This window comes from Crotalus tigris, unplaced genomic scaffold (assembly GCF_016545835.1).
Source record: "Crotalus tigris isolate CLP2741 ecotype Arizona unplaced genomic scaffold, ASM1654583v1 scf7180000017792.2578787, whole genome shotgun sequence".
NCBI lineage: Eukaryota > Metazoa > Chordata > Lepidosauria > Squamata > Viperidae > Crotalus > Crotalus tigris.
Genome location: NW_024096639.1, coordinates 2,483,038 through 2,500,329, shown reverse-complemented (window position 1 = coordinate 2,500,329; position 17,292 = coordinate 2,483,038). Strand labels below are relative to the sequence as shown.

The 17,292-nt window shown below is 42.8% G+C and overlaps 1 protein-coding gene across 3 annotated transcripts in view; it reads right to left on the bottom strand.

Moving 5' to 3' along the window:
- Positions 1–16,197, bottom strand: part of SGPP2 (sphingosine-1-phosphate phosphatase 2) — a 50,120-nt gene extending 33,923 nt beyond the window's left edge. Inside the window, exon 1 of one of the 3 annotated variants that reach the window (XM_039342474.1) lies at positions 15,281–16,197. In XM_039342474.1, coding sequence (XP_039198408.1) covers positions 15,281–15,499 — 219 coding nt within the window. In that variant the 5' untranslated portion in view covers positions 15,500–16,197. Of the gene's footprint in view, positions 1–14,941; positions 15,092–15,136; positions 15,257–15,280 lie in introns of those variants that run through there. The other 2 variants (XM_039342475.1, XM_039342476.1) reach the window with 2 other exon arrangements.
- Between the last annotated feature and the right edge of the window lie 1,095 nt (positions 16,198–17,292).

The window sequence follows — 17,292 nt, the reverse complement described above, 5'->3', positions numbered from 1 at the left end:
TTCTCCCATGGATCCTCCAATAAAAAAAAAGGTATTATGCTAGTTAGACTTTCAGTCAAGTATCTCCTAACACCCCACATTCCCCTGCTTGGCAAGTTCCTAGTCTATCGAAGATTCCACATTCAATTCAGCTGTAGGAAAAAAAGAAGAGAAAATATTTTGGGTTGTCCTGTGAGAGCCAACAATGCAAAACAAACGCTGTGTCAATCTGAAACAAAAGCAATTCAATTGTGCAGGCAGGGAAATACAATGAGAAACACTTCGTTAAGCTACCTAAATGTATAAAAAGTGTATTGACAAAAGCAGAATAAAGAGAATAAAATGAAGACAGTCATCACAACCACTAAATTCCAACTAAAATCAATACAGCTTAGTTAAATTGGTTAATTATTATCTACTGAAGAAATGCCTGTGTTTCAGCACATGTTAATGGTTCAACATAAAGAGTACAGATGAAAAAAGATATTTTGGGTGTGTTATTTGGAGGCCCTTAGGCAGGGCCTCCTTGCTGCTGCTATTACTTCTTCCTTTTCCCAACTTCTATTTTCTTCCAAGCACTATTCTCAGTGAGTGAAAACAAAGACCAACTGTTGCTTTGCCAAACCAAACAACATGTTCACAAATATGCTGGATATAGTCAGCAAATCAGAAAATTATGGAGTTGTTGAACCCACCCTAGATAAAGACTTTGACTAGTCTTTAGCAACTATCACACTGTAGTACAATATTATACAGACTTTTTTTTAAAAAAAACAACAAGATAAATTCCATCTGTTCGGGCCTCTCAACATAGGATCAACTTGCTAGATACTTATGGAGAACTGCTGTGTGATGTTAAAGCTAAGGTATTTCATAAAGTATGATCAAGTCTAGGCTTTCCTCTGGGAGAAAAAGAACAAATTACGGAAATTTTGATGCCAGAAACACCAGGATTAGATGGTATGAGTAATGAAATCATAATTTTAAAAATGGCAACATTCAGGATATACAGTATGTCACAGGAGAAATGATGGTAAACATTACAGAAAGAGCACAGTCTAGAGCAGGGGTGTCACCGCATCAGCACTGCGGTTGCCCTTGGGGGGCTGGGTGGATGTGGCCAGAGTGGGTGCAGCCTACTGGGTGGGTGTGGATGAAGTGGGTGTAGCCTACTGGGTGGGCATGGCCAGTTCTACATCATTCGCATCAAGGGTGCCTGGAGCTTGGGCAGGAGTGGGACAGATCTGAGGGTCTCTGGCAGAAGCGGGTGAGACCAGGGCAAGTGCCAAGATGGCCATCACAAAATTGTACATTGGCTCCTGGCTGGCCTGGGCCAGGGCCAAGGCAGCGGGGGCCGTTCCCTCACTGTTTCTAGGATGGCTTCGCGGGCCACATGAAACCACTTTGCGGGCCGCATCCGGCCCTCGGGCTTTGTGTTTGACATGTCTGGTCTAGAGGGACGGTTTCCACTTCATTGTCTTTATCTTCTGGGATCTTTCAGACCAAGTCACTGCAGTAATAGCCCTTCTGCAACTGACCCTGTAGATCTGTTGAGGTCTAACCTAAAAGGCGCTAGATTCCTGGAACTGGGATGCTGCGTACATAGATTGACTCCATAGATCTGAAACATCGAGGGTTCTAGCCAGCTCTGTTAATGAAGTTCAGGGAATAACCTGGTATCAATTGTTTCTCTACTAAGTAGTCCTTGATTTATGACCACAATTGAGCCCCAAATTTCAGTTGCTAAGTGAGACAGTTCAATGAATTTTGCCTCATTTTATGACTTTTCTTGCCACAGTCATTGAATGAATCCTTGCAATTATTAAGTAAGTAACGAAGCTGTTAAGTGAATCTGGCTTCCCCATTGTCTTCACTTGTCACAGAAGGTCGCAAAACATGATCACATGATCCCAGGACACTGCAACCATCATCGTTATGAATCCATTGCCAAGCATCCAAATTCTGATCATGTGACCATGGGGATGCTGCAACAATTGTAAGTGTGAAAAATGGTCATAAGTCACTTTTTTTCAGAGATGTTGTAACTTCAGTCACTAAATGAAATGTTTTAAGTCAAGAATTATCTGTAATTTCAAGGATAATATCTCAGGTACCCATTGCACCATTCCATATCAAACATACATACATTTGTGGGTGGAAGAGCATGGTCCACAGACTATAAATAATAAAAAAAAGTATAGATTTGGAAAGACACTAGGAACTAGGAAGGATACTACAGGAAAAACAGATGGGGAGGGAAAAGAGAAAGGGCAAAGAAAAGACAAGGCAGAGAGACATAACTGAAAGTAAAGACACTATCTGCTGTTAAAACAATGACTGAGAAGGAGGATATGCTGGAAGGCAAGGCAAAGGGACTTTAATATATTTTTGAAGATATATTTTAAAGTAGCCTTCACACATAGGCATTAGGAAAGCTGAGTACTGATACAAGATTTATATATTTCCAAACTAGCAAGGTGAAATTATGAAGTATATGTCTATTATCGAGAGATGTTACATTGACCTGGAAGAAATTACAACTTAATTACTTAAGGGCAAAGAGATATGTGGAGTCCTGTTGTTTGCTTGGTTTGTTTTGTTTATATTCATTACTCACTTAGGTAATGACACATCTGCAAGCAAACTAAGCTCAGAGCACCTAGTGTAACCTTGACTGAAAGATAAATATATATTATTTCAAAGGTTACACCTAACTATTTTTAAATGGAACTAGCCACACAAATTCTAGAGTTCACACTCTCCGTTGTTACTGCAATCAGCCAATCACTACTCTTAAGATAATAGAAACACAAATGAGGTTTTCTCTGTTTATTTCATAACTGGTTACTTTGAAAGCTAATGCAACAAAACTTGAGCCATTCTTAATATAATCTCATTCCAATGTGGAATGCAAAAGGCGTTTGTTTGAAATACTAGAGAAATAAAAAATAAACTCCAACTGTCTTCATTTTAAAGCATAAATGGATAGGTGAATTTAAGAGATGTTATATTTCTCAAATGGTTGTAAAGTGATAGACATCATCAACTAAAAAACACAATTTCAATACTTGCAAAATTTCCCATCAACATAATTTGATGGTATTATTATTTAAATTATAATTTATTACCAAAAATAGTTAAAAGCCATATCATGCTGCATCATGCTGATATCAGGAGAAAAAGAAACTATTAGCGTAAATATAATAGAAATGAATTATTGTTTGTAATTATTTTTGTTTTTTATGGTTGTTGTTTTTTTATTGCTTTTTTTGTTTTTTAACTGTAAACCACCCAGAGTCACAGCAATGAGATGGGAGGTTATGTATACCGCTAGTCCTCATCTTGTGACCACAATTGAGCCAAAATTTTTGTTGCTAAGTAAAACAGTTGTTAAGTGAGTTTTCCCCCATTTTATGACCTTTCATGCCACAGAGAAGTTGTCAGAGAAGTAAGCAATTTGGTACCACAAGGTTCCATCTTAGGCTCAGTACTCTTCAATATTTTCATAAATGACTTAGATGAGGGAATTGAAGGGGAACTCTTTAAATTTGCAGATGACACCAAACTGACAGGAGTAACCAACATCCCAGAAGACAAACTTGGGATCCAAAAAGATCTTGACAAACTTGAACAATGGGCCCTATCCAACAAAACGAGTTTCAGTTTGGAGAAAAGCAAAGTTTTACATTTAGGCAGGAAAAATCAAAGGTACAAGTACAGATTGGGCAAGATCTGGCTTAAAAACAGTGAGGGGGACCTTGGAGTCCTAGTGGACGATCACTTGATAATCCTGGGTTGTAATAACAGAGGCATAGAATCAAGATTATGCGAAGTATAAGTACCACTTTATAAAACCCTAGTAAGACCACACCTGGAATACTGCAGCCAATTTTGGTTACCATATCACAAAAAAGATATTGAGAGTTTGGAAAAAAAATCCTGAGAAAAGCAACTAAGGTGATCAAAGGCCTGGAGACTAAAACATATGAAGAACGGCTGCAGGACTTGGGTTTGGCTAGTCAAAAGAAAAGAAGAAATAGGGAAGATATGATAGCAATATTCCAGTATCTGAGGGGCTGCCACAAAGAAGAGGGGGTCACGTCTGTTAAGTCCCTTGAAGAAACTGAGGCCTGGAGACTCATCTTGAACAGTTCAGCTCTTTATTCACTTCGTTCCAACAACCAACCAACACAAAGAGGCTCGCAGGCCTCTTAAGTATGCCCGGATCCCTGGGCAAAACTGATATAGCTAATTGGCACATTATTGCACCTCGTGCTGGTGCCACGCTGTCTGGTTCCGGGCAGCTTGCAGCAACCCCAGGACCATAGCAATATCCCGAGCCTGCTTCTGCACGCTCTGGACACAACACCCCTTCCCCCCAGATGAAACATTTCTGCACACATATGCGACCTCTCAGACGGGATGTGTTCCTGATTCCATCACTCCACTCCATGGACTGTAGATACTAAAGGTTGCTAATGGCCACACCCTTGTATGGTACTGTGCTATCATTAGGGGATAAATGTACCTGACTCTCCCGTGACATCACCATCCCAATGGGTACAACTGCCATTCATTCCCTTTGACTCGACAGCCAGTTCACAATTCCCTAAAGATATGTGGTGGGTGATTGACACGTTGCGACCTTCCCAGACCTGGGGAACACCCTTGTCCAGCCAAATACATGGAATGTGTAATCTGTTATGTTAAATTGGGCACACGCTCTATTGTTTTGGAAATAAACGTATCAGAAACAAACAAACAAAAATAATACAAGACTGCCCTGTTACTTTTGGGCTCTTCCCTCTGCAGTTTCCCAAAACTGGTCTGCAGGTTAACATATTCCCTCAGATATTTTGGTAGGTGTCTGGTCCTTTGCGACCTTCTCGGACCTGGCGAGAGTGCAGGGCTCACTTGCTCGCCTGCTAGGCTAGGTGAGCCCAGATGTTGCTGCCCTACATTTCCAGACGCCCCTGGAGCTGTTGCCTGGCCTGCCTGCTTGCCTACCAGGCTTTGTTGCCCCACATACCTGGTCGACCTGCCCCCCAGCTGGCTGGCTGGACCCTCTATGTCCAAGCCAGCATACCTTGGAGGGGTGGTAGTCCCTAGGTCCCCAATGGACCTTCCTTGGGAGCACTGTCCCTGGGACCCATGGCCAGCCGATGCTGGGTTCTGGGCATCAGAGCCACCCCAGTGCTCGAGAGCTCTTCCACCTGTGCCTGAGGTGCCGGAGTCAGGAGTCACCTCCCTGGCCAACCCTCTCCCTGTTGACCTCCTTCTTGAGGCAGGTGCAGGGGCGTACCCTCGCCCTTGCTGGAATTCCTGGTCACTGTTTCCTTGTGAAATATGAGGATACCCTCTGTCAGACTCCCTGTCTGGAGTGTTACTTGTTGAAGGTGAGTAATGTGGACACCCGAAGTATAACTCCCTGTCTGGAGTACTAGTGGATAAGTGGGGAAACTCCCTATCCCTTGAATCTTCATACTGCATATTATCATCCTCCCCCCCAGAGCAGAGCCAGGAGCGGAAGAGTGGGAGCCCAATCTCCAATGCAGCTGATCTATGTGTCTGCAAATGACATGGCCGTCCCCCAAATGTCACTTTGTAAGACAACGGTCCCGAAGGCTTGCAGACCACAGCTGTCACCCAGAGATGACCAGGCCCGTAGTTATGTGCCCAGACCGAATCACCCACTTGAAGTCTCCTCGGTGCCCGCGGTTGTGACACCTGTGAAGCCACCCGGTCAGGATGCAGCCTGTCCAGCTTTGTTATGAGGCGGCGACCCCAGCGGAGTTCAGAAGGGCTCTTCCCCGTGGCAGTGCATGGTGTGGTGCGGTGTGCAAGAAGGAAATCTGCTAACCTGTAATGCCAGTTACCATAAGTCAATCTCTTGAGGGCATCTGTGGTAGTGCGCACCATTCTGTCAGCCATTCCATTGGAAGATGGGTGGAAGAGAGCCAAAGTTGTGTGCCAGATCATGTTGGCTTGCAGGAAAGCCTGGAACTCAGAAGAAGTAAATTGGGGACCATTGTCTGAAACCAACACATCAGGAAGACCGTGTGATGCAAAGATGCCTCTCAACACCTGGATGGTCCTGGCAGTAGTAGTGGAGGAAACAGGAACAACCTCTAGCCGTTTGGAATGGCTGTCGACCACAATGAGGAAGAATTGCCCCTGAAAGGGCCCAGCGTAATCTATATGCACCCTGGACCATGGAAATTGAGTTTCCTCCCACCTGTGTACTGGGGCCTGAGGCATTTCAGGCCGGGACTGTTGGCACGCTTGGCACCCGTGAACCTGGACCTTTATAGCCTTATCGAGACCAGGCCACCAAAGATGGCTGCGCGCAAGTGCTTTCATCCTTACTATACCAGGATATCCCTCATGCAGAGAACACAAGATTCTAGGCCTCAATGAGGTAGGGATCACAACGCTGCTACCGCATAACAGGCAACCCTTGAAAGTGGAAAACTCATGCTTCTTTTTCCAGAAACTCTGAAACTCAGTATCAGGGCATTTGTCAGGTCACCCTGACAGCACCTATGACAGCACACATGTAAGCGTGTGATCAGTAGCGGTTTCTGCAACAACATTCCTAGCATTGAGGGGACACTCAGGTAATTCCTGAATGGACAGAATATGAACAGCTGGAGCAGGAGCAGGCTCCAATTGCTGCAGGGGCAACCTACTCAGGCCATCAGCATGACCCATATCCTTACCAGGTTTGTGAATTAAAGTAAAGTCATATGCAGACAGAAAAATGGACCATCTCAGCATATGAGGAGAATGATATGTGGGGTCTGTTTGTTTGTGATAAACAACCCCAAGAGAGGCTTATGGTCAGTATAGACTGTAAATTTGTGGTCATATAAGAAATCATGAAATTTCTTAATGCCGGCCACTATGGCCAAAGCCTCTCTGTCAATCTGAGCATAATTGCACTCAGCAGAGGACAGGATCCTGGAATAATAGGCTATGGACCTGAGTCCCATCAGCCTTCAGATGGCTGAGTATTGCTTCTACCCCGTAAGGAGATGCATTGCAGGTGATGCACACAGGAAACTGCTCGTTGAAATGAGCTAAGACAGTATTGGAAGATAGCAAGGCCTTAACCTCATTGAAACTCTTTTCATGGACCTCAGTCCACTGCCAAGGAGCCTGTTTGTCCAAGAGCCTATGTAATGGCTCCACCACAGCAGCCTTGTGAGGTAGAAAGGCATGATAAAAATTTAAGAGGCCCAGGAAGGCTTGCAATTCACCCTTGGATTTAGGGCTAGGGGCCTCATAGCTCGCAGCTTGCCTTCAGCAGGGTGGATACCCTGGGCATCTATTCTAAATCCCAAGAATTCAGTGGAATTGACTCCAATTTTGCATTTTTCCTTTTTAAGTTTAAGGCCTGCTTTTCTGAAACAAAGCAAGACAGCCCTTAATCTCTCAGCTAGCATTTCAGATGACTCCCCAGCAATGAGGACATCATCAAAGTAGGGGCAGACCCCTGGAATTCCACGGAGCGTGTTTTTCATGACGCTTTGGAATATGCCAGGGGCTACACTAACCCAAATTGCAGTCTCTTGACCTTAAATGCCCCTCTATGAGTGACTATAGTTTGTGCTTCTGCAGCTGCCTCATCAACAGGCAACTGTTGGTAGGCCTGTGCCAGGTCAAGCTTTGCAAAGATGCAGCCCCCCTTAAGGGATGCCAGAATGTGACTTACCACTGGAACTGGATAAGCATGCTGTTGTAAAGCCTTATTTAGTGTACATTTGTAATCTGCACAAATACGTATCTCCCCATTAGCCTTTAGTGGTGTTACTATGGGGGTTTCCCATGGACTTGAATCTACAGGTTCTAAAATACCTTGCTGTAGCAGTTTGTCCAGTTCAGCATCAATCCTGGCCTTGAGGGCAAAAGCTACCCTCCTTGGCTTAACCCTGATGGGGGTGATTGTTGGGTCTAACCTTAACGAGACTGGAGGCTCTTTGAAGGATCCAAGCTCTGAACTAAACACATCTGCAAACTCCTTGCAGACTTCTGTCAGACTTGACGTTTGCAAATTGTGCAGCCCAGTGATTTGGATGTCCAGAGCCTCGAACCAATCGAGTCCAATAAGGCTCGTGTGTTCCCCCTCCCCACTACCAACACATCTAAGGGACCTTCAAAATCCTTATGCTGCACGTTAAGGGTGGCTTCCCCCTTAACACACACTTTAGAATTCTGAAAGTCTGTGAGAATTATGTTGGCTGGTCTTAGTTTGGCTCGAATGCCACTACTGTGGCAAATCTTTCTAAATGTATTGTTAGAAATAATAGAGAGAGCGGACCCTGTGTCCAACTCCATAGCTATAGAATCCTCTTGCAACCTTACTTTTAAAGTCAGTTTTTTCTTTAAGGGTTTATGTGTTCCTGTCCTCAAAATACTCCTGCGCAATGCACAGAAACCCACCCTGTTTTGGCTGGGGACCCTGGTACCTTTCAGACGCAATTCTTCCTGAGGTTGTACCTTCTGTTGACTCAAACATATGGCTGCAATGTGGCCTCGCTTTCCACACCCTCTACATATGGCGGACCAGAACCTGCACTCAGCTCTCTTGTGGCTTCCACCGCATCCGAAGCATTTGATGGCTGTAGTGGCCTTGTCCTGATGCCCCTTCTGCTTTTTCCCCGATGGCAGGTAAAATCTATTCACCTCATCTTCAGGATCTGTATCTGACTCATCTTTGATGTCTTCCTGATGGACAGTTGCCGTCTCAGGAACGCTCCTGGTAGGCCGTAGAGACTTTACAGCTCCTCCAGCTGCTTCTTCAGCCATCACCTCTCTTAGTGCATCTTGGAAGGAGACATCTTCTCTAGCAAAAAGTTTCTGCTGCAAATCTCTGTTTCTTAAACCGCAAACGAAGCGATCTCACAGCCTCTCTTCCAAATCCTTGAACTCACAAGGCTTGGCTGCTCTCCTTAAAGCTGCAATACATTCTTTAGCAGATTCACTTGCCCTCTGGTCTCTTTGCTCAAATGTGTGCCTCCGTGCCATCACAGACAATTTGCCATCACAGTTCCTTTAAAAATTTCTTCAAGTCAGTGAACGTAACTGACTCTAGAGGTGCAGGGGCCACTAGGTTCTCAGCTATTTCAAATGCCTCCTGACCACAGACACACAACAGTGTTGCAGCCTTTAATCCATCTTCCCTTATCTGGTTTACTCTAAAATAATTTTCCACTCTGGCAACAAAGGAGTCCCATTTTTCTGGATGGGCAATGTCAAACTCAGAAATACACCTAATCTTCGCCATTTTCTCTCTACTCTTTCTAATGTGGGGGGGGAAGGTTATTCAGCCGAGCTCACCCTCCAGTGACACTGTACTGGTAGGCCTGAGACGCTGTTCCCAACACCGACTTCCCCCTTCTTCAGGGCTTCTTGTGGGTGATTAAAGCTTGTTTGTTTGAAGCTCTTCTACCCCACCTTCATCCCCAGTGTTAAATCCCTTGAAGAATCTGAGGCCTGGAGACTCATCTTGAACAGTTCAGCTCTTTATTCATTTCGTTCCAACAACCAACTGACACAAAGAGGCTCGCAGGCCTCTTAAGTATGCCCAGATCCCTGAGCAAAACTGATACAGCTGATTGGCGTGTTTTCGCGCCTCGCGCATGTGCGCAAGGCTGGCCCCACGCTGTCCGATCCCGGGCAGCTTGCAGCAACCCCGGGACCATAGCAATGTCCCGAGCCTGCTTCTGCAGGCTCAGGACACAACAACGTCATTCACCAAAATACCAGAGGGCAGGCAAGAAACAATGGGTGGAAACTGATCAAAGACAGAAGCAACCTGGAATTAAGGAGAAACTTCCTGACAGTGAGGACAATTAATCAGTGGAACAGTTTGCCTCCAGAAATCGTGGGCACTTGTTGTTTTCTTGTGTCATTTAAATCAGCCACGCAAGTAATTTTTCTTCTAGATCTTCTCTCCCACAAAGTTCAAACATGCTAATCTCTTTGTTTTGAAAGCAATTAATCTGAATTCCATCTACTTTAATGAGTACCTGTAAAATCTTTCTCAGGACAGTGAGGGCAATTAACTAGTGGAACAGCTTGCCTCCAGAAATCGTGGGCGCTCCATCACTGAAGATTTTCAAGAAGAGGCTAGATAGTCACTTGTCTGAGATGGTATAGGTTCTCTTGCTTAAGTGGGGGGCTGGACTAGAAGACCTCCAAGGTCCCTTCCAGTTCTATTCTATTCTAAATCACTGCAGTTTTTAAATTAGTAATATGGTAGTTAAATGAATCTGGCTTCTTCATTGACTTTGCTTGTCTCTTGGTCGTAAAAGGTGTTCCTATGAACTCAGGGCACTGCAGCCATCATAAATATATGCCAGTTGCCAAGCGTCCGAGTTTTGATCACATGACCTCAGGAATGCTGCAATGGTCATAAGTGTGAAAAACATCATAAGCCACTTTTTCAGTGCCACTGTAACTTTGAACAATGACAAATGGTTGTAAGTCGAAGACTACCAGCATTTAATAAAAAATAAAGAAAATAAAAGTATTAAGAATAGAGTTACAGAATAGGATGATGGTACTAGAACAGTGATAGTATTTATGTGGGTCAGGAAAACAGATTATTTTCTTAATAGGAAAAAAAAGTGAGGATGTGGAAAGCACTCTGTATAATACCATGCTTAAATTATTTAGACACCAGCCTTCATATGATCAAAGAAAGATCATCCATGCACAAGAATGTGACTTACAGAAAGCCCATAAGTACAAGGCCATTTTGAGAAAATGAATCAGTTATTCCTTCCTTCCTTCCTTCCTTCCTTCCTTCCTTCCTTCCTTCCTTCCTTCCTCCCTCCCTCCCTCCCTTCCTCCTTTTTAAATTAACTATAATTTTGTTTTCAAATGAATACTCTAGATAAACTGCTGAAGGCAATAATAACACAATGTTATAGGATTGAAATAGGATTCTTTTATGTATTTGTGTGTGTTTGTGTGATTTATTGCAGCTGGATGTGTAGTGGTTAGCGTGCTGCCTCTCATGTGGTACACCAGGGTTCAAATCCCTGCTGGTACCTACCTTACCAGTAGGGGTCCTTAGACAAAGACCTCCCTCCCTTAATGCGTACTTGCCTGCCTCCAATATGAGAGTGATATTAGCTAAGAGAGTCATGCCAGCTCAGACATTACCTGGATAAGCCAGGTTTAGGCCAAGTGATAGAAAACCAGGATAATCTGACAATAAGTGGGCTACTGGAACAAACCATACTTGGACAAGACAAGGAAACTGAAAGTAATAGAATGCTACTACATAAGCAGGCCTAATGTAATATGATATATGGACTGTACACAGGAACTATGGATGAACAGAAGATAAACAAACTAGTTACCCAACACCTCAACATACTGAAGAGATAACTGTATTCACAACTTGAAATCAATCAGCTTCACATTATATCCCAGACTAAAAAAAACCTGAATGAGCAACTGGATGCTCAGCCAATTCCTGAAGTTGGAACATCATCACTGTTCCCCCAATTACAGAGCACAGTAACTGATATGAGACCTATGATCATGGATAAATGTAATGGAATGTATGGATAATCCTGGGGGATGAGGGAAAAAAATACTGCCTAAGAAATGATCAGACAAGAGGAGGAGCCCCCAAGGATTTAACAGAGAAACAAGGAAGGAAGGATTTGCCCTCATGGTGGCAGGAGATTTGTACCTTCTGATTTGCAAGATTCTGTTGAAGTAGCCTTCCAATAATGTAGATTTAGCTCATGTAAATTCTAGGACGTTTTCTGTCTCATTTACCTGGAAGAGCTAATACACCCATAGAGATGAAAAGGGGATTTAAAAAAAATATTTACGATTTTTGAAAATAAAGGCTTCAGTTCTTTTCTTTGAAAGTTCCATGGCATTGTTGGGACCCTTTCAGGATATTATAAGTGTTGTGAAATATTTGATATAGCAACACAAGTAGATCAGCTAAAAAATCTAGAAGTGCTTAATAACCAGTACCTAAGTGCCATAGTTCGAATGGAACAGTAGCTTTCCAGAATAACTACCTATGCCAGCAAAATCTATACTCATGTCCCTGTCCATCCATAGATTTAACAAATGGGCCAAGTGAGGGGCCAGATTTTCTCAAAATTTTAATCTTCACATTTATTTTTTTCATTTCCAGTTTTAATATCAGAGCTCAGCTAAGGGAAGCTGCCATTTATTTATATGACTGTACTATCATTATTTGTTTAAATATACTCACTTATTTATAATTACTTAAGATTTATTTATATTTATTTATATTTATTAGCTACCCAACTACAATAGACTCTAGAGACAGGAAAGTGACAGGAATGTATATGACTCACAAAAAGTGGTCAAACCTTGAAAATATATTCAAATAGGACCAGCAGAAAATGGAAACTGCAGACATATTACATACATTTTCATGTACAGGTAATCCTCATGTTATGACCACAATTGAGCCCAATATTTCTATTGCTAAGACAGTTGTTAAGTGAATTTTGTTCCATTTTATAACCTTTCTTGTCACATTTGTTAAGTGAATCACTGCAACTGTTAATTTACTGTAGTAACATGGTTGTTAAGTGAATCTGTCTTCCCCACTGACTTTGACAGAAGAATGCGCCTAAGAATGTTGGAGACATACAAATTACATACTAAAAAGGTTATGAATTTTTTTTTCTCTCCTTTTGATCCATTGTACATAATTTTCAGAATAATTCTAATGGGTGAGCTGTTCTTTGCAAAGAATAAATTAAGCATACTCTGCCTCTCTGTTAACATTTGCTGTTTGGATTTGCCATTTACTGTTCTAAACCAACATACTGAGAAGAGAAAATATCATATTCTGGAAGAAAGAAGAAGGCAAATGAAAGACAAACACCAAGATATATTAGAGAGAATAGAATAGAATAGAATAGAATAGAATAGAATAGAATAGAATAGAATAGAATAGAATAGAGCTGGAAGGGACCTTGGAGGTCTTCTAGTCCAGTCCTCTGCTCAAGCAAGAGAACCTATACCATCTCAGACAAGTGACTGTCTAGACTCTTCTTAAAAAACTCCAGTGTTGGAGCGCCCACAATTTCTGGAGGCAAGCTGTTTCACTGGTTAATTGTCCTCACTGTCCTGAGAAAATTTTTACAGGTACTCATTAAAGTAGATGGAATTCAGGTTAATTGTTTTCAAAACAATAAAGAGATTAGCATGTTTGAACTATGTGGGAGAGAAGATCATTCTAGAAGAAAAATGACTTGCATGGCTGATTTAAATGACACAAGACAACAACAACAACAACAACAACAACAGAAAAATGAAAAAAAAAGGTCAATATGAAGAATTGGAGAAGAAAAGTTCAACAGAGAAATAAATGAACTAATTCAGAAATCCAAGAAAAAGTAATAGGAATAGGATGGGTCAAACTTAGAAGAAAAGAAGGAAAGAACAACCTGGAGATAGATAGATAGATAGATAGATAGATAGATAGATAGATAGATAGATAGATAGATAGATAGATAGATATGCTCTTGTCCATAAGGCAGAGATTTGGGGATGGGTCACAAGTAGCCCATTTATCAAGTCAGTCAGAATAAAATATTCATAAAAAATAAATACATTAGAACACAAGTGTCAAACTCGATCGTGTCACGTGACATATTGTGGCATTTTTTGCCTTTGTGGACCTGGCGTGGGCATGGCCTGTGCGTGATGTATCCAGCCCACAGGCTGCCAGTTTGACATCCCTGCATTAGAACATATGTTACTCCTATTGATGCTAAATAGATGGTACACTGAACACTTGCATAACAGTCCTCCCTGAGCACCACCACTTGTAAACAAATTTCAGGTTTTATGAAAAACAAAATATTATTACAAATATTGCAAACAAATATTGTTGCAATACTCAGCAACAATATTTTCTGACTTAACATTAAGAGGAGGACCTATCACCCTTAAACAGTTGCAGAACAACAAAACAACAAAACAAAGCTGCTCTATTCTTTACTACTTTCTATAACAGAAAATTATATTAACAGTATAAAGAATCTAAGGTAAAATAAGTTGGTGAAAGTCTACAGATAGAAAGATGCTGGTTTTATTCCTTTGTTTCCTGTAAAGCTTCTCTCTTCTATGAATCCTCCAGATCTGTTGACTTCATCTCTCAGAAATCTTAGGAAAAACCTGCCTGGGAAATCCTGGGAATTTCTTGAAAAATCTTGGAAGGTGTGAAAGTTGGGGAAGTTTGTGTGGTAGAGTCCATTCTGAACTGTATAGTGTGGAGTGCTTTCCCTTCAATTTCATGAGATCCAAGCCTCTGACAAGCATGACACTAAGCCATATATCGTGGTTTCCAAATCACAAAGGCTGGTTGCACACAACATGCTGAGCATGATGCAAAACTTCAGGATGTGTTTATGCCTGTTTACTAAATATAAAGGCATACTAAGAACTTTTGCCAATAACCTGGAAATCTTAATGTCAGAGGTAATTTGTAACTGAATTTTTTTCAAGCTACTGCAATATATTTGAATGAACTGCTGTCCCCTATTGATTTTACACTGCAAATACCATCATCATCATTGCTACCACTGTTGAATTCACCAGCTCATTTAATCCTTATTCTGCCACCACCATTTTTGTTAAGGTCAAATTATTATAAGAAGCAATGTTGAAAGTAAACATTTACTGTAAATCATCTAGATGCAAAATAGAAAGCTACAACATTTGGGCAAAGATCAAAACACTTCTGAAAGTTATTGCGGGTATCATTTGGGGGGGGGGGAATATATTTCAAAAGCTTGCATTTGTGTATGTTGGTATGTGTAGGCAAGCTTTTCAGTTCTCCAGAAATCTTTACCCAAGACTGAACAATTCAAGGAGGGAGGTGGGGGAGAACCATGGCTGTAGAGTAGTAGTACTGATGAAGAGTGAAGAGTGTAGTACTTACAGCTGTTCAGATTTGTGTCCCTAAAGTAGCGGGTCTGCAATTTTGTTCCTGTCTCCCCGAAGCCCTTTCAGTAACAGGAAGTCAGCCTGCTTCCAGGAGGGAAGCATCTACAGCATGTAGGAAGGCATGGCTGGGCAAGAGACTTTTTTTAAGGGCTGCCAACACTTCCTGCTTGCTCGCCTTCCGATAACTGACCTGGTTAAGAAAGCGGGCATTTCCCCAAGCCCCACCGGGCGACGGCGTTACAGTATACAGGACAGCCGGAGGAAGCGGTCTGGGTTCGGGGCTGCAAACTGAGCTCCGGCTCCTCTCGCATCCCGCCCCCGTTGCGCGCGTTACCTTCCAGCCGTCCCCGGGGCTGCCGTTGCAGGTGGCGCAGTCGGTCGGCAGACTCACGCCCGGGCGCTGCCCGTTGCGGACGTCCCGCGGAGTCAGGGGGCGGTTACCGTTCCCCACCGCCTGAGCTCGGGGCTCCTCGCCCCGGGGGAAGAGCCCGCAGCGGCGCTGGAACCCAGCTACGGGTTGAGAGCCCAAGAGGCTGCCGATCAGGCCGGCCATGCTCGCTCCGGGTGGGAACTGAGAGGCAGGCGTGGCAGGACGCTCGGCGGGCAGAGCCGCCGGCCGGCCGCCGCTCTGCAGAGGAACCGGAGAGAAGGGGCGGGCTTGGGACGCCCAGCGGACAGGTGCAGCCGCGCCCCGCCTGGCCCCTCCGCGGGAGCCGAAGCCAGCGCTGCGCCTGAGTCGCCCCTGGACTCGGGTGACCGTCTTCACTGCGGGGCCGGCGCTGCTCCTCTGGACGTCACTGTTTTGTAATCAAGCCGGTTCTTTTCGCCCCCCGGGAAAGAAAGGAGCCCGTCCTGGGATAGGGTCGGAAAGTCACGCCGTTGGGAGAGATGGGGTCCCTTTTCTAAACTAGCCTGGGCATTTCGGCATTTTTTTTTCTTTCCAGAGGAGTTCTACCAACTCGCCTGGATATAGCTGGCGTTTACGGGACCAGCGTTCAGCCCAGCCCCGGTCCGCAGCCCGGAAGTTCATTGCGGAATCGTAGCCAAGTCATTAGTTCTCAGCCAACCTCACAGAGTTGCCGGGTGGAGCATGTTGAACCCATTAAGTGATCTCCATAAAAACAGTTTCTTAACCCAACGTTTGGCCCTTAACACAATCTTACACCACACACCATTTTACCCTCCTTCTAATATAACCAGAGCCATTTTCTCGGAAACGATTTAAAAGCTCTGCTCACCCGTCCTCATGTCAGGAAAAATACGGTATCATTAATCTGGTTGTCCATACTATCAGTTGCATCTTTATTCTGTAGCATCAATGCCAGATTGTACCGCCCCCCTTGTCCTCTTGTCCTACTGGTGTTAGCATCTTTTTCTTTTCTTTTTTTACAATATCACCTCTTGGCAGAAAACCTGCACAAATCCGAATACTGCAGCAAGAATGTTATTTCTGATCTGTCCCGATTCAGTTTTGATCAAATCTACAATTCTCCTCCCTTTGTTCTCCTCTCCTCTTTATTTTATTTCTAGGATTGGTGGTATTTTCTCTGATGCTGAAAAATTATTTCTTATTGAATAAGATGGGAAGGCAATATAACTCTCAGATTCTTTGAACACATAAAGGTCAAAGAGAAATATAAGCAAAATAAATGGCTTTGGTTAATTAAAAGTTATTGAATATTTGTAAAGCAGTTCTATGTTTAAGTACATTAAGAAATATATCTTAGATTTTTTTTTTAAACCTCCATGAGAACTGAAGAGAAACTGGGAAGTTAATACAGATGTTATGTTAAATCTGCTGTTTGCCTCAGTCATTAAATGATTTCTTTATTTTTATGGCCCTTTCAAAATAAGAATAGCATTACCTTTGATTTTTATTGGCTAATTAAGTAATATCTATGGCTGAGTAAGCAGCAGAAGCAGTACTTTGATTTTATTACTGATATCCAGGAAATGCTATTTCTATTAGAAATATATGTAGTGTTTTACTTTTATATCAAGCTGCAATGCAGGGGCATTGGTGTGCAAAATGGAGTTATCAGCCCAGCCTTCTTCTTTAATTTAGGCAAGGTTTTCAAATGACTTTACAGTATACCCTTCATTGTGATCCAAAATCCTGTCCTTCATAGCATGTAGGATCCGCAGCCTACAACTTAAGGTCATCTTCTCACAGCTTCACTACATGTCTGTCCTGGAACAATCTAAATTACAAGTCCTTTGCTGTTGATTAAGCTATATGAGCAATTGAAGTGTATTAGCAATGAAATGAGAATCATACCAAGCAGATATTTCCAATTGAGAATGGAGAATAATAAATACAGAAACTGCTATGAAATTAATTCTACT